We start from the raw sequence: 24,956 nt of genomic DNA on the forward strand, positions 1-24,956 counted from the left end.
AGGAAGTTTTACTCTCTTCTTAGCTTTCTTAGCTATCATTTCGATAGGGATGGAATTAAATTTTGTCAAGTGTACTCTTCAGCCTAAGATGATCATTTGGTTTCTATTTCCTTTAAATGGATAGTGTGTGATTTGTATTAATAGACTTCATAGGGGCTCCTGGGTGGCTCAGTTGGTTGAGTGTCTGACTTTTGATTTTTGGCTCAGGTCATGATCTCAGGGTTAGTGAGATTGAGCCCTGTTTTGAGTTTTGGCCTGACAGATGGGAGCCTGTTGGGCTTCTCTTTCTTTCCCTGCCCCTCCCCTGCTCTTTCTTTCTCTAAAGTTAAGTAAACTTTTTTTTTAATGTTCTAAAGAAATAGACTTCATTATTTTGAAGCAGTTGTGTATTCCTACAATAAATTCTCTTAGTCGTGATGTAATATATTCCTTTACCACACTACCATATTCTGAGCTGATACTGTATTTGGGATTTTTGCTTCTATGTTTATAAATGTGAGTTGTTTCTTGTGGGTTTTTTTTTTTTTTTTTTGAAGGGAGACAGAGACAGTACTTTCCATTTTGGTTTGTTATCAGGATTATGTTGGTCTCAGAATGAAATGTGAAGCTTTTTATCCTTTTTTTTTTTGCTTTGGGAAGCTTGTATAACAAAGAAATCATCTGTTCTTTGATGGTTTTGTAGAATTCTCATGTAAACTTGTGAAGTCTCCTGGGTCTGGTAACTCTTTAGGAGTAGATCTTTGGCTATTCTATTGCTTTTTTTTTATTATTTAAGTTTATTAATGTATTTTGAAAGAGAGAGAGAGAGAGGGAGGGAGGGAGGGAGGGTGAGAACCCCAAGCAGGCTCCACACTGCCAGCACAGAGGCCAATGCAGGGTTCAATCCCACAAACTGTGACATCTGACCTGAGCTGAAACTGAGTCAGACGCTTAAGTGACTGAGCCACCCAGGTGCCCTGGCTATTGTATTTCTTAGATGATGATTGGTCTAGTCTGGTTCTCTACCTGTTCTCAACTCCATTTTATACTTTATATTTTCCATAATATCCACTTTTATTAATATTCAAACTTGTATAAAATTAGGTAAATAAAATGTTGAGGTAATTAAAATTATCTTCGGTAGCTGTAGTTAGGCCATCTATAATTTCTAAAGTCATCTGTGTTCTTTCCTTAAAGAACTGCAGGCATTGAAACTGCAATCCATTGAATTGAAGACACTAAGAGATAATCTCCATAGCAGTACTATAGCAATCAGACTATCTCTTACAGCAAGTACAAGTTCAGGTGTTCAGGGATTTGGGAATCTTGAAGAGACAGCCTGAAAAAATGTGAATGGTAGAATATAAAGAGCATCAGTCCTCTGATACTCCAAATAAAATAATAGCTAGAGAATCTGAGAAACTTTGAAGACCTTAACAGTGTTCCCAAAATTCTCCACTCTCACTAGACCATCTTACCTTCACTGGAAATATATTTACTCTTAATTTTAGGTGATCTAAGAAATAGAGCATTAAAATTTTTTGCTTGACTATTGAGTTCCCAGCAGGATGTATCAATGTCCATTCCTTGACATTTCAATTTCACCAAGCACCAGATTCCATCTTCTCCATTTTTCTTCAATCTGGGTTAATGAATCACCTATATCTTTATTGTTAGCCTTGTTATCTTGGGCAATCCATGCCATTAATTTTGAGTTTATCTTTTACTGAGGATGAAGAAAAATTGCCTTTTTATTTCGGGGGCTCACTTTCATTTGTAGGTGGCACATTACCACTGTTGCAAAATGCTGGCATATAAATGTCATCACCTTATTCTTTTCTGTTGATTACTGCAAGCCTCATCTTGTTACTATCCTTCTGGCTCTACTCAGTGGCCATGTTCTACTTAATAGTTTAAAGTTTTGTTAGCCCCATTTTCTATCATTTGCTTCGTTTCCAAATACAGTAAATCTTTAAAACCTCTGAACTAAACTTTATTCTAATATAAATGTTGTATCCCTAAAGTGTTAGCATATGCCACACCCTTGTCAATGTGATAAATTTAGAAAACAATGAATATTCAAAGAAAATGTAGATCACAAGCTTCTGAGACCTATTAAGTTTAGATCTGTCCATATAGTACATGTTAAGAGCCAAGTGGTCTAAGTATTCCAGGCTAGACCATAGCACCATACAGTCAGGAGTCATGTCAATCTTGTTCACTATTAAATTCCTAATGCTAGTTCATGCCTGGCACATAGCAGGTAATTACTACATATTGTTGATTGAATGATTGACATCTGTAGGGAATCTAATTCATTAATGTATTTTGACATTTTTAAAATATTTTTTTGTTTGTTTTAAATGTTTGTTTATTTTTGAGAGTGAGCAAAAGCACAAGTAGGAGAGGGGCAGGGAGAGAGGGAGACACAGAATGTGAAGCAGGCTCCAGGCTCTGAGCTGTCAGCACGGAGCCCGATGCGGGGCTCTAACTCACAAACAGTAACATCATGACCTGAAGCTAAGTCAGACGCTTAGCCCACTGAGCCACCCAGGCACCCCTGTATTTTGACATTTTTCACTCATAATTTGGAAGTAATATAAAATTGTATGAGATACTTTTGAGTTTCAACTATTAGGGATGTTCAGGTTGCCTTTGTTATAAGGGTTTATTGGAAAGATTTACGGAACCATGAAAGACAGCAACAACAACAAAATCTTGGAAAACCTAGCCAGGCTTCACAGAAAATTGGACCATCATTCCCATCACTTGGGACTAGAAACACCCCCAGCAGTCTACTTGTAGTCCTTGGCTTAAGAGCACTTGATGCTCTTTCAGAACTGGGTGTCTCTTACTCAATTTTCGATTGCTCACTGTTAGGGAATCCTCTGTGTCTGCTCTCTGCTCCAGCTGTAACTAACTCTGTATGCCTCAAGCACATGACTACCCTTCTACCACCACCATCTAAAGAGTATGATTAGCTAGTCACTAGCTGATATATTGTATTCCTTCTGGGCTGAGTTCTCTAGGGCTAAACTACTTCACAGGCCACTTGCCAGCCTATAGAGTGTTTTCTTCAGGTCAGGTATTACCCTGATTCAATCACTTGTGGCCAGGAGAGTAGGGTTACATGGCAAAAAAATAAAAAATAAAAAAGAGGGCCACAAAAGAGATGGGTACTTTGAGTTCTCTTGCATGGCCTAGAACGACTTTCCTATTAAAAGCCACAGCCAGGTCTGTCCTGTATAAATACCTAACAATCCAAACAGCCATACTGGTTTTATTTTATATTCATGTTGCCATATCTTTGCTGTGTGGATATCATTTGCCAGACAACCCATCAATACCTGGCATGTTTCCTAGAATCATCACAGTGTATCCTGATGAAGAGACAGAAATAAGCCATAACTTATTGGGAGGAAAATGTCACGCATAGAGCACACTGAAGAGAAATTGAGTACATGGGCACTTAAGAATAAGAGCAGGGGAGAATTTATTTTCTTGGTTTTTCATATGTGACATGCCTATAAATCAGAAAATGTTTCTGAAGTGCATTACTCTCAGAAAAACAATTTTGGTGAGATCTCTGCATGTTGGATTTTGCCAGTGCACTTCATGAGATCATGGATAATGGCCTTTTTGGGATATAGTACAGATGATAATAAATTCCCAAAATATGTGTTCAGGGTAAATCTGTTGACTATTCTCAGAATTATGCTGCCCTGACCTGGTGCAAAGTAGTGATCTGATTCAAAGTAACTACACTGTGAATTTCCCAGTTGTGGGTTATTGAATACACAGTGAGTTCAATGGGGCCCAGGCTACCTCTGTCCATTTGTAAAAAGAGTTTTTCTCTTAGGGGTAACAGGATAGAGAAATAAAAAGAATATTTCTCAGTCCTTCTTTTGACTTCCCTGCAACAGCCAACATTTGAGCACTTACCCTTCTCTTATGCCATCATCTCTCCATCTGCACCCATGGGGGAGCCACCATTTGTATGCTAATGGTTTCTGAGTAATATATACCTAGATGAGACCTCATTCCCAATCTCCAGAGCAGAATCTTTGTTTACCTTCAGAATGTTTGTCTAGATGCTTACAGGTTTTTCAGACATCATGTATCTAAAACTAAATACTCCTATTTCCTACCCTTACCCCAGCACTCAGTGGCCAATCTGATCTTTGTTTTGTATTTCCTACTAGTACCTGTAGGTACTAGTACCACCAACTATTCCAAGCCAGGTTGGGATGGAGTAGTGGAGACAAAAATTCTCCCTTCTCTTTTTTTCTATCAATTCTCCCTTTTAAATCTCTCTCCAGTCTGTCTTTTCTACTCCATTTACACTGCCATTGCCTTGGTTCAGATCTGCATACTGTTGGGGTTGGCCCATTAAAATAACTTCTTTGCCACTACCTCTCCCACCATCCTCTTTCCATCTCTGTCCTCCACTTTGTTGCTGAAGCCAATTGTTTCTGAAACAATTTAGTTATCTGTTAAAATTGTTTATAGTTTTCTGTCATTCACATGATAAAATCCAAGTTCACTGTTACGGCTACATTGGTTTGCTATTGCTGCAATAATGCTGCAAAACAAATGACTCCAGTTGTATAAAACAATTTATACTCGGGGATGTGGATATATGGGTTGGTTGTGGGGGTTTTGCTAATCAAAGCTGGGTTGATCTGTGGGTCAGGAAAGGTGGTTAGAGTTCATTCCACTTGTCTCTCATCTTCCAGGGACCAGTAGGGTAGCCCTGGCAAGTGTCTTTCATGTTAATGGCAGAGGTACAAGAGAGCAAACAGCCAAGGCCTCTTAAGGTCTAGCTCAAAACCACCATTTTAGCCTCATTCTTTTCCTCAAAGCAAGTCACATGGCTGAACCAGGATCTGGGAAATGTATTCTGGCCTATTACTGAGAGAGACTGCAGTTATATGGGAAAGGCATGGAACTTGGAGGGGGGGGGGGGAGTGGGGGTGGGTGATGAAGAACTGGGTTAATTTTTTTAAAAAAGGGGCTTTGTCTAATGCTGTACCTAATCATTTGCATTTAACTTTCTTAAATCTGACCTTCTAATAGGGCATCTTGAACAAAGTGTGTTCTGTCATGCTTCAGTGACATTCTGTGCTTAATCTGTTGGGAACAATTTCCTTCGTCTGCATCCCACCCTATTTTGCCTGTCCAATGAACTCCTCTTCATCTGCTAAAACATGGCTAATACGTTCTTTCCTTCTTGAGCAATTCCTTCTCCTAGAGAGAAGTGATTTTTTTTTTTTTTCTTTTTGAGCTGTGTTCTTTATGCGTGAATTTTTTTTCCTGTAATAAAACTAAGCTGTAGTTATTTATTTACATAGCTATCTTCTTTTTAAATTAATAAAATTTTTGAGGGGTCAGTACTAGCTTTTCTGGCCTTTGTCTCTCTAGGAGCCCAGCAAAGTATTTGGCATACAAAGTTCAGTGAATGCTGAATTGAATGACACTTATGTTAGACAAGAATGACATTTTGGAAATAAAGACCAATTACACTGAGTTGCAAGTACATAATTTTGCCTGTGCAATTTAGAATAAAGAGGCAGCTAATGTTCCTGTCTCTCTGAAGCATGGCAGTATGAAATTATTGAGATATACACAACAGGCAAATAAAGAATCACTTCTAGAATTCTCTTTATGCTGAACTGAGCTTTTGGGGTTCTGATGGAAGCAGCAGAAGTTTGATTTACTAAAAATACATTACAGATTGCTCTATCCATTATATGTGAAGACTTAGTTTCAATTATGTGTTTTTCCATTTGTAAAAAAGAGTTGGGGTTTTCTGCATTATTTCTGTGCAGTCTTAGAAAACTTTTTTTTTCTTAAGATAATAGAACCTAAGAAAAGATTTTTCTTACAGACTCTGCTTCCGATTTTTTTTTCCTGAAATATCTGATCATTTAGTTTACTATGCACATTTTGAAATAGAGATTACTATTGTTTATATCTACTTTTTGAGTAAAATGGTATGGATTCCTTTTTTTTTAAGTATCAAAAGCACTATCGGTAGAATTATCATTAGAATGCAATGAACTAATATATTCTGATGAAAAGAGGAAAAGGATCAGTAATTTTACTTATAACAGACTTATAATGGCACTACCAGCTCATGGAGAGTTGAACTGTTTAGAGAAGTCCACCCATCACTACTTGTGAAAATAGTTCACACTGTTTGGGGTAAGGTAGTTCTGTGTGTGAGCCTCTGAGAGGCATGCGGCAAACAAGAACTTCTGTGAAAACTCAACTGAATCCAACATGTGTTTTCACGGAAATTTCACTGCTATTCCTACCAAATCTAAGGTACGTTCTTACCATGTTGTGGTGCGCTCCAGGCCCGTTAGGATACATGGAACTCTTCTTGACAGGACTGGAGCAAGCAGCAAGTTCCCTAATCTCAAAATTTGCACCCCTCGAAAGGCATCACTTGGTTAGGAGGAGAGCTGATTTTCAAATGTCTTTTGTCCTAAAGCAGTCCTAATAAAAATAATACGTGAGCTACACATGTAGCTTTACGTTGTTCAGTAGCCATATTTTAAAAATTTAAAAAGAAGCCTAATCTAAAATAGGATCATTTCAACATGTCAATATTGTAAAAGTATTAATAGAGATATTTTACATTCATTTTTATTACTAAGTCTTTTGAAATCTGGTGTATGTTTTACACTTTGAGTTTGGGTGCTAAACTTACAATAGAAATAATTGATCTGTATTTAGATACCCTAAAATTTACAGGTGGAAAAAGGTAGATTCACATACTCAACTTTTTCCAGACATAGTTTTCTATTATTGAAACCAAGAACCCATCATTCCATTTAAATTAATTAAAATTAAAAATGGTGTTTCTCAGTTTCACCAGCCACATTTGAAGTACTCAGTAGCCACAGGTGACTAGTGGCTACTGACTGGCTGGAACAGTTCTAGAGAATAGTGATGGCTTTTAGGTCTTGAAAAATTACTTGAGTCTTTGTGCCCAGTCTGGTGCTATTCAACGTAAGAAATACAAGGGAATTTGAGGTCACCTTTGATTTCTGTCCTTAAAAGATAAAATGTAGTTTTAAGAGTACAAATAAAATAGGTGTTCAGAGAAAACACTTGAGTGTGGGCTTTAGAACACATGATAAGGTAGGACTTGGGCCTTCAAAGTCCAGAAAGGTTTAGGAACTGGGGAGGGATGTATGATGGGGAAATGGCGAGAGCTCACTGGCATTAAAGTACAGGGTTGGGGTGGAAAACCAAACTAAAGGGGACTAATACCAGTTGGTGGTTAAGAACTTATGCTCCAAAGTCCTGTTCTCTGAGTGGAATCTTGGCCGTGACACTTCCTAATTGCTTCACCTTGGGCATGTTATTAACTTCCCTTTTCCTATTTATTTAATTTTAAAATAGGGATAATAATACTTCACAGGGATGTCATGGGGATTAAACAAACTAATCCCTATAGAGTACTCAATTGTGCTTACCACTTAAGTGTTCAAGAAAAGTTAGCTACTGTTATTAACTTGGTGGCTATTTGATCTTTGGAGTTTATATGTAAAAAACAAAAACAGGGGCGCCTGGGTGGCTTGGTTGGTTAAGCGTCCAACTTCGGCTCAGGTCATGATCTCACGGTCCGTGAGTTCGAGCCCCGTGTCGGGCTCTGTGCTGACAGCTCAGAGCCTGGAGCCTGTTTCTGATTCTGTGTCTCCTTCTCTCTCTGCCACTCCCCTGTTCGTGCTCTGTCTGTCTCTCTCAAAAATAAACGTTAAAAAAAAATTTAAAAAAACAAAACAAAACAAAAACAGAACCATTTTATTTAGAACTTGTACCTCAAAGCATTGAGCCTAAGTTTATATAAACCAGTTGACATTATAAATGTGCAACCATTTTCAGTGTTCCTGAGCCTTAGTTTTCCCATTTGAAAATTTTGGAATAATTTAACTTCATAATGTTAAAGACATTAAATGAGCTCATTAAAGGAAGTAGACTCCTTCTACTTAGTAACTATAGCTTTGGGAAAGTTACCTCTCTGAGCCTGTTTCCTAATCCACGAGATAAGAAGGTGGTAACAGGATCAAATGTATAATATCTGTGAACTGCTAAGCACAGTTACTGTTAGAAAAATGAACAATTACTAACTTTTCAAAAGATCTTAAAACTCGATGACTCAGACTTGTAGCAGCTCAGCAAATCTGATTAAGGGTTTCCATGGCTTGAAATTTAGATGCTTTTGTATTTCTAAGTACTACAGTCACTTCTGCAGACAGGAAGTAGAATCACTTTTCATTTCCTTATACTTGTGGTCATAGAAGGTAGACAAACAGGAGCCTCAAAAAAAAAAAAAAAAAAAAAAAAAGCCAGTCAATTTAAGGGAAGGTGGAGGATTGTTTATTAGAAACGATACCTTAGCAACAACTCCACAATCTTTCTCCCTTAGAAACAAATGAACTGCAATGAGTTTAAGTGAACCATTGGAAACAAGTTAGCTTTCTGAAAAGATAGCTTGCCTTTCCTCTTGTTATTTCAAGAACTAAAAGTACACAATTCTATTTTTTTTTTTTTTTACTTATAATGCAAGACTAGCTTTATCGACATGTTAATTGTACTGCTAATTATTTTATGATGAAACAGATTGGCCATTCACCATATTTAAAATAGTGTATTTTCAATTCATGATTCTCAACCACTTAGTCATGATCATCCTTTATCTCTGGTCAAAGTTGTTCTTCCACACTTGAGAGTTTTTTTTCACATTTGCAAGTGATTTACTGTAATTATTACAGAATTGAAGATGTCCATATTTAGGTAACCATTCAGAGCCTGGAACTTTAGAAAACTTGCAGTATCAGCAATACAACTTACAAGCCAAGAAAAAATTAAAGCAATATTGTTAGAGTTCTAGATAAGTTCCCTAAGTCTACAGTAACAAAATACAACAAAGTTGAGTGCCTTAAAACAATGATAATTATTCTCTCATGGTTCTGAAAGTGGGAAGGGCAAAATCAAGGTATTGGCAGTGCCATACTCCCTCTGAAATCTCGGGAGGAAAATTCTCACTTGTTTCTTGGTAAACTCTGGTAGCTCCAGGCAATCTTTTGCATTCTTTAGGCTTGCAGCTGTATCATTCCTGTCTCTGTCACATGGCCACCTTCCCTGTCTCCTCTGTCTTCAAATTGCTCTCACTTTATTAGGAAACTAGTAGTTGGATTTAGGGGCCCACTTGAATCCATTATGACCTGGGCTTAATTTGATTATATCTGCAAGGCCCTATTTCTAAATAAGGTCACATTCACAAGTACAGGGATTAGGAATTCAACATAATATTTTGGGGGGCACAATTCAAACCAGGACATTCCTACTATTATGGGACAGTACATCAAGGACAGTGAAAACCTCTCCTTCACATGTGAAGTTTGTGCCACTGATTTCCCAACGCTCTAGCTTTAACCTACTAGAGAGAAAATGTCAATCACTATTCGGGGTACAGTTTTGGGGCATGTAAACGAAAATTTTATTGGTTAATATAAAGTTTGACATGTATTCTGTGCCAGGTCCTCTGCTTAGTGCTAGAGATACAAGAAGAAAAGGGTGCCCGTCTCTACTTTGGTAGAGCTCATTCGGGTACCCTGGACTCATTCCATGACCTTGGTAAAGTAACAGCCCTGTATTAATAAAGTGGGCAAACCAGTTATCCTCAACACCTCAGTGAAAGAGCTAATAGAGACCTCCATTAAATACGGTTTTGTTACATACTACTTCAACAAAACCTGTAAAAGTTGAGGGGATTACGTCCTTGCTGAAGAATGATTTTTTTTTTTTTTAAATTATACGTCTTTGGAACACTAGGGGAAAGCAAAATGGAGAGCAAATCAGATAGAAAAAGGGGAAGATTCCTGTCAGCTGTTTTGACTTCCTTGCTTTGCTGACCCTTACCCCTCACCAAGTAGGAACCAGAGATGTTTGTTTTGCTTGGGTGCCCCAAAGTGCAAACACATTTATCACGAACACTTAGAGTTGCCATTGTGGGAGGGTCCTTATTTCCAACCATTCTGGATATGTTTTCTCCAATAATAGAATTGTTTTAGAAAGGAAAGAAATTACCTTCTGTGAGAGTTAAAATGCTTCATTTTTACAGGTGAAAAAAGGTTCTCGAATGTGACTTGACCAAAGCTATTCCATAGTCAATATTGTAAGCTCCATAAGAAAAGTGACCCTGTTTTTCATCACCTTTTATTCTGAGACTAGGATGTGCCTAGCAAATAATGAGTGTTCAGTAAATGTGTGTTAAGTGAATGAAACAACTTGAAGAATGGGTCAAAAATAACACTTTTAAGTACTCTTTGCTTTGACATAATGATCTCCAATTGTTAAACAGATTTAGGATTCCTAATAAAAATCTTCAAGTTAGTCTAAGAAATGTTCAGACATCATCATTTATCTATGTGCTATTAAAACTGAATTATGGAAAAGAGAGTTAATTCTAATTTGTGTTCCATGTTATCCAATATTCTCAACTTCAGCTCTCAACGTTTTTTTGGTCTTTATACCTTTTGCAAAATAGGCAGAGGAAAAGGAGCTAAATCGCAGATCTGGCTTCCAGATCTGTTCACTTACTAAGCCTTTTACAATAGCTGTTATCTGGTCCCAGCTGTTGTGCTAAATTTAGGGTTTTGGATTATCTGGAAGTGTTCCTTCTGTCTCCCATTACCAAGGTTAATCGAGAGGTGTTTGTAGAACAAGTAAAACTTCACAAAGGAAACTACATATTAGAGTATTCACTGATATCAGAATCAGGTCCACTAGGAGTTTTGTAGCCATTACAGAGACTAAGGAACTGTTGCCATTTGCCAGAAGTTTCATCTTCATGATAGAACATTTTCCTGAAAATGAAATGTTACCCTCATGAATGTTCTTCCCTGTTTTTGTTAGATACAATCTTAGAGTTAAGGTTAATCATTGCAGTTGTCCATGTGATTTTAGTGTATATATCAAAACATCTAGAAAATTAGTATTTTTCTTAATTGACATTTCATGTATTTGATGTAAGGCAAAAAAATGCAAAAATTTCTGATGTAAAAGTAATACTGTAAAACTTTGGAAACCACAAAGGAGTACAAAAACTATAAAGTAAATCACCTTTTTAAAAAATATTTGAGAGAGTGCAAGGGAGGGGCAGAGAGAGAATCCTAAGCAGGCTTTGTTCTGTCAATACAGAGCCCATGGGAAGCTTGATCCCACCAGTGGGTGGGAACATGACCTGAGCTAAAATCAAGAGTCAGATGCTTAACTGACTGAGCCACCCGGGTGCCCCTAAAATAAATCACCTTTAGACTTACCATGATACTTTCCGGTTTTGATTCTTAAATGCAAAATTATTTCATTAAAAAAAAAAACCTTTTCATATGACATCAAGAGCAATGCAGATTTGGTACTTTGTTTTGAGCTCACAACCCCCTATGTACTTTGTCTATAAACTGAGTAGCTAATAGCTTCAGACCTTGTTAGGACTTTTTTTTTTTTTTTTTTTAATTACTGCAGATCCTTGTCATCTGTTTGTGTTGAAGTGATGACACATCACAACACGAAATGTCATCATGTCACATTGTTATAGGACAACAAAATTATAGCTCCTCAACAATAACATGGTGTCAAAAGTGTCTTCCTGCCATGAGTCAGGGTTTTAGACGTTATAAAAGTTATTTTTAGCACAGCGAGTATCTTGGGAGCTTGGGTTCCGAATTCTACTTAAAACCTCTAGGGATTTAGGAAAATCTAGAGGGAGAGGGGCTTCTTGCTCTTGAACTCCTCACTCCTTGATGCGCCTGGCTGCCCCCTCTCCTGCCACATTAGACCCGGGTTCCACCGTGTGCTGCAATCCACTGGGGCTCGGTCACAACCCAGAGCCAACTTCCCATGTGGAGGAGGAGGAGACTATAATTATCCTCCACGTCTGGGGCAGGCCCGGGATGACATCTCCCCAGTCACCCTGTGTTCTAATAGCGCAGCTCGGATTCCTGGTCCCAGACGCGCGGCAGCCGGCTCTCAGCGCGGCCAGGGGCCGAGCGGGGCCGCAGCGCCTCGCGCCTCCCGAGCCTCCCAGGCTCTGTCAGCCCTTCGCAGCTGCCGTTCCCCCGCGCCCGCGCAGCAGTCGGGCACCTGCACCGAAACCCAGGCCGCGGGGCTAGCGGCCCCGGGCGTGCGGGGTGTTGCCATAACAACCGGGCGCCAGCCGCGGAGGCCGCCGGGGAGGAAGTGACGAGCGGTGGGTTGGCTGTTGTTGGGACACGTGACCCGCGCAGTGTTTTGACAGGGCAAACAGCAGAGAAAGAACTGGGCGAGCGAGGGGGATCGGGAGCTGGGGCGCCAGAGCTAGAGACAGCGGGCGGGCGAGGAGCTGGCAAAGGCGCGGGGCAAGCGGGCCGGCCGGGGCGACGGGCGGGCGAAGCCCGGGGGCCGCGGGGCTCGGGTGCGAGTCGGGCAGGGGGACGGGCTGAGCGCTGGGAGTGAAGCGAGGCGGCGGCTGAGGCGGGGGTGGATGGCCACAAGGGCGCCCGGGAGCCGCGTCGGGCTTGTCGTCTCGGGCCCCCATGGTCCTGTAACGCAGCCCCGGGGGCCGCTGCGCGCCACGTTCCGCTCTCGCCGGCCCTGTGCCTCTCGGAGCCTCGGGTCTGAGGTGGGAGTGTGATGTGAGCCGCTGGGCGAGCGGCGCAGAGAAGTGCCAAGAGGAGGAGGGTTTGGGACGGGCGAGGAGAGAGAGTTAGTCAGCAGAGGTCGGCCGAGGGAGCCATGAAAACAACTCTCCGGCGGGAAGAGGGGCTGGCGCGGCGCTCGGTGCGGCGAGGCTGAAGGAAATCCGGGGCCGCGGAGGGACGGAAGGCGCCCGCAGCGGGCAGGCTGCGCCGAGCAGGGGCCAGCGCCCAGCTGTAAACACCCCTCCTCAGGCCCACCTCAGGTCGGGCCAGTCAGGGTTGGGGGTCTGGTGCGTGTGGCGGTGGCCGGGGGTGGGGGGGGGGACGACCCGGGACAGCCCAGTAGAGTTCGTTTGGGGCTGGGGGCTGGGCGCGAGGAGATGACTCGCCTTTCTTTCTGACCCTCTTATTGTGTAAACTTGGCCGCGGTTGCCACACGAAGGCTAGCCAGAGGGTGATTACACAGGTGAGGCCCTTCGGGGGCGGGCGGGGCTCCTGGCGAGGCGCTAGGGGTCGTGAGGAGTTTCCTGCGCCCGGGCACCTGGACGGAGAATTTCTATACCAGCCAGTGCGGAGGTGCCTCTGTTCCCAGCGGCGTTTTTTACAAAGGGGTTAGTTAGCTCGTGTTGCTTGAACCTTTTTTTTTTTTTTTTTTTTTTTTCTTTCTTGCCTGTATCTCCAGGTTATAAATAGATCTTTCTTTTGGTTCAGAGACGCAGTGTCAAGGAAGGACACTTTGGCCTGGAGACCACACGGGCGGGAAGAGGGGTGCTGGGTCCGGAGGAGATGGGGCAGGCCGTGCACAGAGAGTTTTGCTTTTTTCGGAGCTGCCGAGGGTTGCTGTCACCGCAGTTAGTTGCCAGGAAGAGGCCTGTTCACAGTAGTTTTCTTGCAAGGTCTGGGTATCAGAGCCTGGCCGGATTAATTTTATTTTGGTCTCTTTCAGCATTTTGAAAACGGAGCTGCAGCCACAGGATCAGCGGCGAGCTTGTTGAAAGAACCCACAAGTGTATTTCACAGCACCTTGGGTGGAAATTGGATGTGAAAATGAAGCCAGACCGAGGTAAATGACTTACTTCAGTAGGATTTTTTTTTTTTTTTTTTTTTTTTTTTTTTTTTATTGTGCCCCGGTTTGTAAGTGTTAACCTAATTCTCTGGCAGGATCAATTCTTTGCTTGTTACATATGCCCACTTGTTTCTGTTATAGGTTCCAGCAGGTGAGGTAGAGGAGGGCACAAGGAAGACAGAGTTAGAATCTGGATGGGAGGATATATTCTTCAGAAGTGTTTGGAAAGTAGTAATTTCAAGAGATACTCTAGTGTCGCTCAAAATGAAATTGCCAGGAGCAGCATTTGTATCCGTTGCCACAATACTTGACATCTTTTTAGAGTCACAATTTTTTTTTTTTTCCTGGTAACGTCAATCCAACTTCAGCTTTACGGTTTACAAACTTTCAACTGGAGAACTTGAACTCGATAAACTGAGAAAATTTAAGGTTGAGTTGACAAATACTATTCTATTACTGTTAGTGCTTTTATTAGCTGATTTTTGTGCTTTAGGCAAACTCTAAAAGTTTGCAAAGCAGTCCAGAGCCTTCAATGTGTCCTTTCCTTTCTAAACCTGTATTTTCAGGATTTATGAGAATAATGTATACTCTGTTTTTCAAGGATTTAAAAGGAATTAAACACTAATTTATCAACCTTCTTTTGATTAATGACAAGGACCAAGTTTAGGAGATTATTAATAGAGTAGTAGTTAGGAGTGAAGACTTTTAGATGCGGGTTTGATTCCAAGGAACGTTGTTGGAAGAGGATTATTGTATTTGGTACAGAGTTGGACTAGATGACAGAGTTGAGACTTTAGGATTGGAAATAGTAATCTATCTTCATATACATGAGATGCTCATTTTTTAAAAGATGTAATAAAATATTATTTCCTTATTTTTTTCAAAGTGTATTCAAAGGCTTTTTCTTTTCTAGTTTTAAAATAGGGCTTTGCTAATGGTGCCTTTTAAAATGCACCAGGAAGAAGTGGAGAAAGCCATACTTAAGTTAGTGGTTGAAATTAGTTTTAAGTGTTTGGCTGTTTTTAAAAAATCGGCTATGTACGCATGAAGTATTAGCAAGTGTATTGTTACTAAGCAGGTTGCTTGTGTAGAATGCCAAGTTGAGATTTTTAGAGTACATCAGTGACTTTGGAAAAATGGCACCAAGATCAGTAATTGCATGTCAAAATAAATAAAATAAAAGCAGCTATTTGTTTTGGTTTTTTTTGTTGTTGTTAAAATTTGCTTTAAGGCTGTAAGCAGCTTAAAAAAATAATATTTGCACACATCTCTATTTTAGCCAAAGCTGGTACCAAACTCAATAAAATGTTATGTGCTGATACAGATTACTAGGAAAAATAAATACCTTTATACATTAAGAATAAATAGAATAAGAATAAATTTTTTCTCTTGAAAATTGTAGCTTTCTTTAGCCTTATGATGTAAAAATGATAGAATTGCAAGTTTAGTATTGTGATTATATTTCATCATGATGATACGGATCTTTAGGCCCATGGCCTAAAGGATCTTTTACTTTGCCAAACAGTATAGAAATACAAAAATAAACTTTTCACAAAACGTACTTACCCTTACTCTGTGAGTGTGGTCTTGTCTTTTCTGTTCTATTTCTATTTTTAAAAACTGCTGTCACAACCCATTGAATGGATTTCTTGACCTGCAGTTGGAAAGGCACATGACGGGCAGTACTTAGCTAAATGACAGTAATAATTCATTTGCTTCTACATCCGTGTCTAAGAAACTGAGTGAATTCTCTGTATAATTGAAACTTTACTCTTTAAATGCCAAAAATATTTTCAACTCTAATCATGATGTATGGACAGACCTCTAAAACAGGGCTAGAAAGGCCCTACAGAGAGATTTAAATTTATGAGCTTTTTGGGTTTGGGGTTTTTTTTTTTGTTTTTGCCTCTAACTTAAATCACGTCTCCTTTTTTGTTTTTTTGTGAGATCTGATTTTTAAATTCTCATTTAATTGTTGCTGCTGTCAGCAGTCTTTGCTGTAAATGTTTATTCTTGCCTCCTTTTAATTTCACTGCTTTTGGTCTCTGGGCTAGAGAACTTGGTAACTATACTTAACACTGAGTTCTCTATAAAATAAGAGTAAATAGGAGAACCCTTCAGATTTCTATGAGAATCTGAGTAAAGTGTGTGAATTCTAGTGTAGAGAGAGACTCCGAGATACTTGCTTAGCAGGATACAGCTGTGCTTCAGAGAGTTTCTAAATAAGTAGTTGGGTGGCTAGTTTAAAAAGTCAGTTTCAGTGAGGAACCATAAATATAACAGCTTTAATTAATTCACCTGTGTTTTTACGCAGGCTCAGGGTTCTTTTGGGGGGGTTAAATAGGGTCAGTTTTTCAGAGTTTCATATGCTCTTATATAAATGACACCAATAATGTGCACCTAAGATTTCTAGTTTGTTTTGTTTTTTTCTAGTTTTCTAGTTTCGCTTTCTTAAAAGTGAAATAAGACTTTCAGAGCAGTGTGAGGATGGTATCTTTTATATTTAAAAGCATTTTAAAATTATTAGTGTTTCACACAATTTTATACATGTTTTGTGTATACAGAAGTCAATAGGAATTTGTTTCAGAAGGGGAGGGAATACATGTTCATCACATATGTTCTTTCCAAAGCATGCAGCAGTTTTCACAGAAATAAACTTTTTTTGCACGCATTTCATTGATTTATATATTATTTAAATAAATTAGTTATTATAAATAGGGTGGTATTATAAATAACTTTTGAGAACAAACACCAGATAGTAATGAAGCATACAACTCAACTGGTAGAAGTAGAAAGTGCAAACAACTAGAAAGTACCTTGTTAGCAGCCAGTGTCTGCCAGTTTATTTTTATGGAGGCTATGGAAAGCATTGGTCCATCTTGCTAATTGATTAAGCAAAAGTCTTTTAGGAAAATTTCTGTACTTTGAGATAATTTAAGATGCTAAATGTAGCCATTGGCCTATATAGTAACAATAGTTAATAGTATTTTACCATAGTCTGAGGTAAATTATTTTTTTATTTTTTTAAGTTTTAAGTAGTAGCGTAACATTACTTGGGCATTGCAGCCAAAGATGAGTCTTTGATGTTATCATTGGCACAGGATTTGGGAATAGACCTGTTAGTATCTTTGTTCCTTTACTTGCTAGCTAGGTAATCTTCTATCAAATTATTTAATCCCTCAGAGTCTCAGATTGTGTGTACAATGGGGATAATTCTAATTTCTCATAGTTGTTAGAATGAAATATGTTAGTGGTTAACACATAGTAGGTTTTAAGTAAATGGTACCTTTGATCATGTTTAGATGCCTAACAGTTGGCCAGTTACAAAAGAATGTTTGAGGAAAGAAAATAATCAAATGTGCAATAACCTCATACTGTTTTGTTATGTTTCGCATTCATAGTGTTCAATCTGCTAAAGCTCAAGGAGATTTTAATTGGCTTTTAATATATAGTCATCTGAGAAAATAAAACTATGAAAGGGTGGTTGACATACATGTATAATTTCTTTATACTGTCATTTGTTATAATCATCGCTTAAAATATAAGGGGGGGGGTGTGGGTGGACTAAACTTCCTGGGAATGGATTTTTAAATCTATTAAATGTGTTAACTGCTGACTAGAGCTGGGCAGCTGGGAGGTTCAACAGTGTTATCCACCTTGTACCCAAGGATGTAAACTTTGGACCTGGTCCTAGATAGATACTGAGTGCCCAGTATTAAAAGTCTAAAGCATGGCCCTTGCATTGAAACATTTAAAACGCTTTATGGTTTTAACCTTTAATAATTACTTGTGTTATACATGTGTAGTATTTCTGGAGTCCTAAATTTATGGTATTGCATGAAAATAAAAAGCTTTTTAATTTTGAAGGTAAAAGTTTGCTATGCTTTATGCTTTTGTTAGAAACAATTTTTTCATCAGACATTTCTAAGAGTATCTGAACTTATCTGAGCTTATCAACTGTTACAAAAGACTAAGTCTGCCTATAAAATCTAGTAAATCATCAATAAATCAGTAATTTAAAATACTATATTCCAATTCATATTTGAATACATATTATTGGTGATTTATGATTGTTAAATAAACACTATTAGTGTAAACCGTGTTTCACAAGCAAAATACCAAACAGATACCAAATACCAAATAGGTTTTTTTTTTTTTTGAGGTTAAAACTGAGAGGAGTGCAATCATAGTTTTTTCCCTTGTTATAGATTTGTGTCCCCTTCCCAAATTCATGTGTTGAAATCTTAAGCCCCCCCCCCCCAAAGTGATGGTGGGTAGCAGGTGGACCCTTCAAAAGGTGATTAGGTTGTGATCAGGTGGAGACCTCATGAATGGCATTAGTCCCCTTATAAAAGTGGCCAAAGAAAGCCCTTCCACCATCTGAGGTCATGGTGAAAAGACAGCCATCTATGAGGAAGCCAGCTCTCTCCAGACTCTTAATCTGCTGGTGCCTCGATCTTGGATTTCCCAGCCTCCAGAACTGTGAGACATAAATTCCTGATGTTTATAAGCCACTTAGTTTATGATATTTTGTTACAGCAGCCTAAAAAACTAAGAGACTCCCCTCCCCCGTTTTTATTATATTACAAATTTAGGCTTTAACCTTAGTATAATATAACAGTGGCTTATGAACTTACTTAGGATATGATACAACCCTATTAACCTCAACCAATTCCTTCCTAGGCAACTGAAATAGGAGGAAAGAAGTGGTTAGACCTAGACAAACAATTACCAAGGGAATAAGATGCCTTGCTTATTTGCTTAAAATAGCTCATTGTTAGCCAATGTAAATCAAACAATAGAAATGAGAGCTGTTAGAGGAAAAGAAAACAAATGTTGATGAGATTAAGTAGTCTAGATTAATAAGCCTTTTATTAAATTCCCAGGAGGAGGTGGTGGTGGTAGTGTTAATAGTAACAGCTAACTCTTATATATACTATGTGCCAGACACTGTTCCAAATAGTTTACGTATATCATTCATTTAATCTTCACAGTTGCTCAAGGAAGTAGATGTTTTTGTCACCTTCATTTTGTAAATAAATGAATCTGACTCACAGAGATTTGGTAAGTTACCCAAAGTCACATAGCTAACAAGAGGGCTAGCTCAGGTTTGAAGCGAGCTCAAGTATATACTTTTAATCCTCTGACATTGTAAGATAATGGGACCAAATTGGCTTGAGGAAAACACAAAACAGATCTGGTAAGTATTGTGACCTTGGAAAACTCTTTATCTTCTCTGCCTCACCTTCTTCATCTTTACAATGAAGAAAGTAATAGTATCTTGCTTACGGTTGTTTTCAGGATTAAATACATGTATTTAGTGTTCTTAGAACTGTGGCTGGCACATGGTAAACATTCAGATGTGAACTGCTTTTTTTATAAGCCATATTCTAAGAATTAAGTCATTTAGAGGACAAAAGAGAGGCTAATTCAACTGTACATGTTTTGTGTACTCACTGTGATATCAAGTCAGAAGTTAGTGCTGGTCTAGGGGCACCTGGGCGGCTCAGTCATTTAAGCATCCAACTTTGGCTCAGGTCATGATCTCACGATTTGTGGGTTCAAGCCCTGTGTCAGACTCTGTGCTGACAGCTCAGAGCCTGGAGCCTGCTTCGGATTCTGTCTCTCTGTCTCTGCCACTCCCCTGCTCACTCACTCACTTTCTCACTCAAAAATAAATAAACGTTAAAAAAAAAAAAGTTACTGCTGGTCTATCATCCATTTACACTGATGGGTCTTGACACACTGTAGCTGTTAAATAATTGCTGGTTTGATTTAACTTCTGAAATTAGATACTAACAGGATTGACATAGACCTTCCCTGTCTATGTTTTTGCCAATCATCTAGTAAGAAGGAAATGATTCAGTGCATGGAAACTGTCATTTCTTTGCAGCACGAGAAAAAAGATAATTGGAAGGCAGAATCAAGAGGCTAGTGTGTGTACAGGGAATGTGACTTAAAAGGTGATTTCCATTTCAAAAAGGTGAAGAAACCCATGGAGACTGAGCATTCTGCATTATGAACAAGTATAGAAAAAATGGTTAAATGAAAAACATTTATATTTACTTTTTTGTCTTCTCAACTTTATATCGAATTATAGGACTATGTTTCCCCCATTTGAGGCTGAGGATATTAAAAACTAAGTTAATATCAATCTTAGAATTCTAATTTAATACTGAATTTTATTTTGTAATAACAAAAAAAATTGGTGGTATCTGGAAACAGTACTTCTTTTTCAGTATGTAAACCGATTTGTCAATAATTAATTCTGTCTTTTCTCAAATGGGTGAAAAATGAGAATAGTTCATTCATTATATTAGACATTCATGTTAAACTGAAACAGGATGGACTGGGTAACAATGTGAAAACCATGTCAAAAATATTAGACAATAATCGATGTGTAATACCAAAGACAGCAATGATCGGAGCTGAGTTTTCTCTTATTTTCCTTTTCATATAAAAGATACGGATGCAATAAAATTATAATGAGGCCTTTTGCATTTTTTTTTCTCCTTGTTCACCATGCCCAGCCCTACTGGCTACCTTTTAGATTTGTGATGACCGTTCAGGGCCTTGTGTGGATTATTCCTTCTGCCTAAAAAGCCTTGCTCCCTAAGCATCAAATGGATGGCTCCTTGTCATTCTTCTGATCTTGGCTTAAATGTCACTTTTCATAGAGGCTTTCTCTGACTACCCTATCTAAAGTGTTCAGTTAATGTTAGCTGCTATTATATTTATTAAATTGGATGTCCTTTATTGTTCTGTGTCTCAACAGTCTGTTTCCTTCATTGTATTTACTGCATTTTGTAAATGTTTGTTTATTGTCTGTCTCCACAACTAGATTTTAAGTTCCCTGAGACCAAGCACCTTGTCTCTTGTTCACAGCTGTATTCCCATTACCTAGCAGACATCCTTGTATATGGTAGGTGCAGTGTAGGTGCATAGGAGGTGCTTAATGTATATTCAGTGAAAGAATGAATGACTAGGGTATCTCACTGTTGAGCAAATAGGAGTATAAGCAGAGGTCAGCAATCACTGATTGTTTTACTCACAGCAATTAGAATTCTGCCAATTTAGGGATTTGTTTGAATTATTGACTCTTAGGCTATTATCACAACTTTATGCCCAATTTTTATATTTATTTATTTATTTAAAGGGCAAGCCCCCCCTTTTTCTAATGTTTATTTATTTTTGAGGGACACAGATAGAACATGGGTGGTGGGCAGGGCAGAGAGAGAGGGAGACATAGAAGCCAAAGCAGGCCTCAAGCTCCGAGCGGTCAGCACAGAGCCCAATGCGGGGCTAGAACTCAGGAGCTATGAGGTCATGACCTGAGCCAAAATCAGCTGCTTAATCCGACTAAGCCACCCAGGTGCCCCTATGTCCACTTTTTAAAAAATAGATTTAAAATGCATTTGCCCATGACTTAAAGGAAAACTATATTTTTAAATTGACTAAATCTCAATGAATTGAAATACAACATTATAAAATAACAAAGGAGTAGGCAAAAGCTATTTGGTATAGGTGGTCCCTGTTGGTACATATCTGATTAACAAATGATCCACAGACAAATATTTGCTAGAACTCTATGCCTTCTACCCACCATGCAAGATTTGTTCTGGTTGGCTATTTGTCTGAGAGAGAGATTACATTGGTTGAAGAACTTGAGGTTTACGAGTACAAGAGATAGGGTAGATTAATAGGAAAAAGACTCAAAGGTTTTAGAGTTTAGACTTGGGACCCATTCTATCAGTTACAGTTCTGTGACTTGGGTTAAGCTCCAAACCTGTTTTCTCTTCTGTAAAATGTATTTGGCTCAAAGTGATGCTTCTGAGCTTCAGGTGAGATGATGTGCCAAAGAACTTTGTAAACTGTGAAGTGTTAGATACGTTGACTAGTTGACCCAGTGAGCCTAATCATTAGTGTAGATGAGCAAAGGGCCAAGTGTGCCTAAGCACAGCTAACTGTATCTTAGTTGGGGACACTCCATGTAAACATGCATTCATATAGTACCTGATTTTTACCATTTTGAAAGTTTCCCCTTTTTATGCTGACTGAAATTATACTAACTAGAGATTTACCTAGATCAATAAATGTATATTTAAGTAAACATTTTTAAAGAATCTTGAAATGATGGCCATATTTTGGTATAAAAGTAGCTTAGTGGGTCCTTTTTAGTAGCATGCTATGAAGCAGGAAGAGATAAAACCCTAAGGCTATCAGGTCAGGCAGATAGAAAGTGTAACCTCAGCCCTTAACCAGTCAAATGATCTTGAGCAAATTGCATAGCCTATCTGAACTTGATGTCTTTGCATTCTAGCACCATCAGTTTTAAGGACTGTAGGAGAGATGAACTGAGCATCTGTGGTTCAGCACCCTAGCATATGCCTGGCACAGGATAGGGATTGGTAGTGTTTTATTTCCAAGGAAACACAGCTTGAATTATCTGCACTGAGGAGTGTTTTCATGCTCTGTTGTGAAGACTAGTCATTACAGGTGTAAGAGATCAACATATCCTTAATGTTACTCTGAAATTTGTGTTCTTCAACATGTAACTGGAGGAACTCAAAACCAGCATTGAACTACACATCTATAATGTGTATGCAATGAGAGAAAAAGTGGGTAATTGGAACACACCAACGATTTCTGGGTGATAATATACCACAATGAACATTTAGAGCAGCATTGGGGTAATGAGATTGAGATGTAGAGGTGGACACTAGGAGGTTGATGGAAAATATTAAAGTGGTGAGATGGTGCCCCAAATTGTCTTTTTCCTCATATCAGAATACTACCCAGGATTGATTTAGTGCTTGGACCATGGCCCTTGTACTTCTTTGAATTTAGACTTGTTCCATAATGCTGCAAGTAATGGCCATTATAGATTAAGAAATCTTTGGTAGGCTAGCCTGGGGAATCTAGTCATAATTCACATTATTTATAAGTAATATTCCAAATATGACCATTATTTGGACTTAAAAACTTACCCTTTGGCAGTGCAACCAATTTATCCTTGGGGATTAGCATTTTATTTTTCCAACGTTTATTTATTTTTTTTGGGACAGAGAGAGACAGAGCATGAATGGGGGAGGGGCAAAGAGAGAGGGAGACACAGAATCGGAAACAGGCTCCAGGCTCTGAGCCATCAGCCGAGAGCCTGACGCGGGGCTCGAACTCACAGACCACGAGATCGTGACCTGGCTGAAGTCGGACGCTTAACCGACTGCGCCACCCAGGTGTCCCGGGGATTAGCTTTTTAAATTAGTATGTGGTTTCCATTTTTTATTTTCCCGCTTACCAAATTAATATCTTTTTGAATGAAATTAAAATTTGGTATCAATATCTGAAATCAGTCCATTTATAAATCTAACCCTCAGGGGAACCTGGCTGCCTCAAGTTGGCTAAGTGTCTGACTCTTGATTTCAGCTTAGGTCATGATCTTACAGTCCTTGAGTTGGAGCCCGTATGGGCTCTTTGCTGAGAGCCTGCTTGGGATATTCTCTCTCTCTCTCTCTCACTCTCTCACTCTCTCACTCTCTCACTCTTACTCTTTCTTTCTCTCTACCTTTTCCCATCTCTCTCTCTCTCTCTGTCTCTCTCAATAAATAAGTAAATAAACAAACAAACTTAGAAAAAAGAAAAAAACTAAAGCTTACCCTGACATCTAAAAAATTCTTTTACATTTTTGAAACCAAATCAGCAGGGTTTTTTTTGTGTGTGTGTGTGATGTGGTATCATAGTTTGTCACATTATCTAGTGGGTAATTTCTTTCTAAATTTATAATAGTAAAAGCATGTGTAATTTTAGCACTTAATATTGGCAAATTGCTTTTTTTGGAGGCGTTTTATAGGTTGAAGTTCTATATCATATTCTCTGTACTTGATGAAAGGATACCGATACACCAAAAAATTATGATTTACTCTGTTTGCAAGATAATTTGCTGTAGAATTTCTTTAAACTTCCTACATTGTTTGCTTTATAATTTATATCTAATTTGTAAAAAATTTAAATCCAAAGAAAAGTTGAATCATATAGTTAATAATCAAATGCCTTTTCATAGGTTAATTGTCAACATTTTACCACTTTTATCTCTCTCAATAGGTGGGTGGTAGATTAGATAGACACAAGGGAGTTTTCATTTAAAAAAAATGTTTTTTTTTTAACTTTTATTTATTCTTGAGAGACAGAGACAGACAACAAGCAGGGGAGGGGCAGAGAGAGAGGGAGACACAGAATCTGAAGCAGGCTCCAGGCTCTGAGCTGTCAGCACAGAGCCTGATGTGGGGCTTGAACCCATGAACCGTGAGATCATGACCTTAGCTGAAGTCAATTACTTAACTGACTGAGCCACCCCGGCACCCCAAGGGAGTTTTCATTTTTACTTTTTGTTTTTAAAATTTGAGAGTAAGTTGTAGACCTGACACATCAACCCTGAGTTATTCAACCTAGAACTGACTGGTATTAGCATGTGAAAGCTGACTGTACATTTCTTCCCAACTCTGTATCAAGTTAGCTGCTTGCTATCTACAATAGTGGCCAGTTTTTACAACGTGGAAATTGGCAGTGCTACAAACCAGGTGCTGTTTCCTCTGGAGAGCCAGTTGGTAGACATTTACCATCATACCACTGCATGTATCTCCTAAAAGTAAGAATATTCTCCTTCATACCTGCAGTGCATTTATCATACTCAAGAGATCTAACACTGGCACGATGCTAATATCTAATATACACTGTATATTCACATTTCTCATTGTCCCAATATTGTCTTTAATCATGTTACCTTTTTAAGGAAGTAAATTGCTTCCTGTTACAGAAAGAGAGTTAGACCCTGATGTTGAACAACATTTAGAAAGGTTTTAGATTATACCATAAGAATAGGTAAAGGTATAAGTGGATGAAAGTATTGGTGTTGGGGTGGTGGGGGGGAGAAATTAGGTCGTGTATATAGGACAGTTAATTAAGATTTTAGCAGATTTTTCCTCATTTTATTTAGCTTAAAAAAAGAGATTACTTGGACCAAATAGATTTAAGAGAATAATGAGTATTGATGAAATTCCAAGATTTTTTTTGATTGAAATGAATTATATTTGAATTGGGGAAGAACTACATTTTAATCCTAAAGTCTCAGGCTACCTCTCTGACCTCATTTTTTTAGTATACTTGTAAGATCCTTGCAGTCTAGGCACATTGGTCTTGCTGTTCTTTAGTCACCACAAGCA

General features: G+C 38.7%; 1 protein-coding gene across 5 annotated transcripts in view; it reads left to right on the forward strand.

Moving 5' to 3' along the window:
- Positions 1 to 24,956, forward strand: part of ATOSA (atos homolog A) — a 115,610-nt gene that overhangs the window by 13,688 nt on the left and 76,966 nt on the right. For 2 of the 5 annotated variants that reach the window (XM_047861121.1, XM_047861124.1), the window contains exons 1-2: positions 12,999 to 13,282; positions 13,618 to 13,734. In XM_047861121.1, coding sequence (XP_047717077.1) covers positions 13,719 to 13,734 — 16 coding nt within the window. In that variant the 5' untranslated portion in view covers positions 12,999 to 13,282; positions 13,618 to 13,718. Of the gene's footprint in view, positions 1 to 12,459; positions 12,935 to 12,996; positions 13,283 to 13,617; positions 13,735 to 24,956 lie in introns of those variants that run through there. The other 3 variants (XM_047861122.1, XR_007152719.1, XM_047861123.1) reach the window with 3 other exon arrangements.

Source organism: Prionailurus viverrinus, chromosome B3, assembly GCF_022837055.1.
Source record: "Prionailurus viverrinus isolate Anna chromosome B3, UM_Priviv_1.0, whole genome shotgun sequence".
Classification (NCBI taxonomy): domain Eukaryota; kingdom Metazoa; phylum Chordata; class Mammalia; order Carnivora; family Felidae; genus Prionailurus; species Prionailurus viverrinus.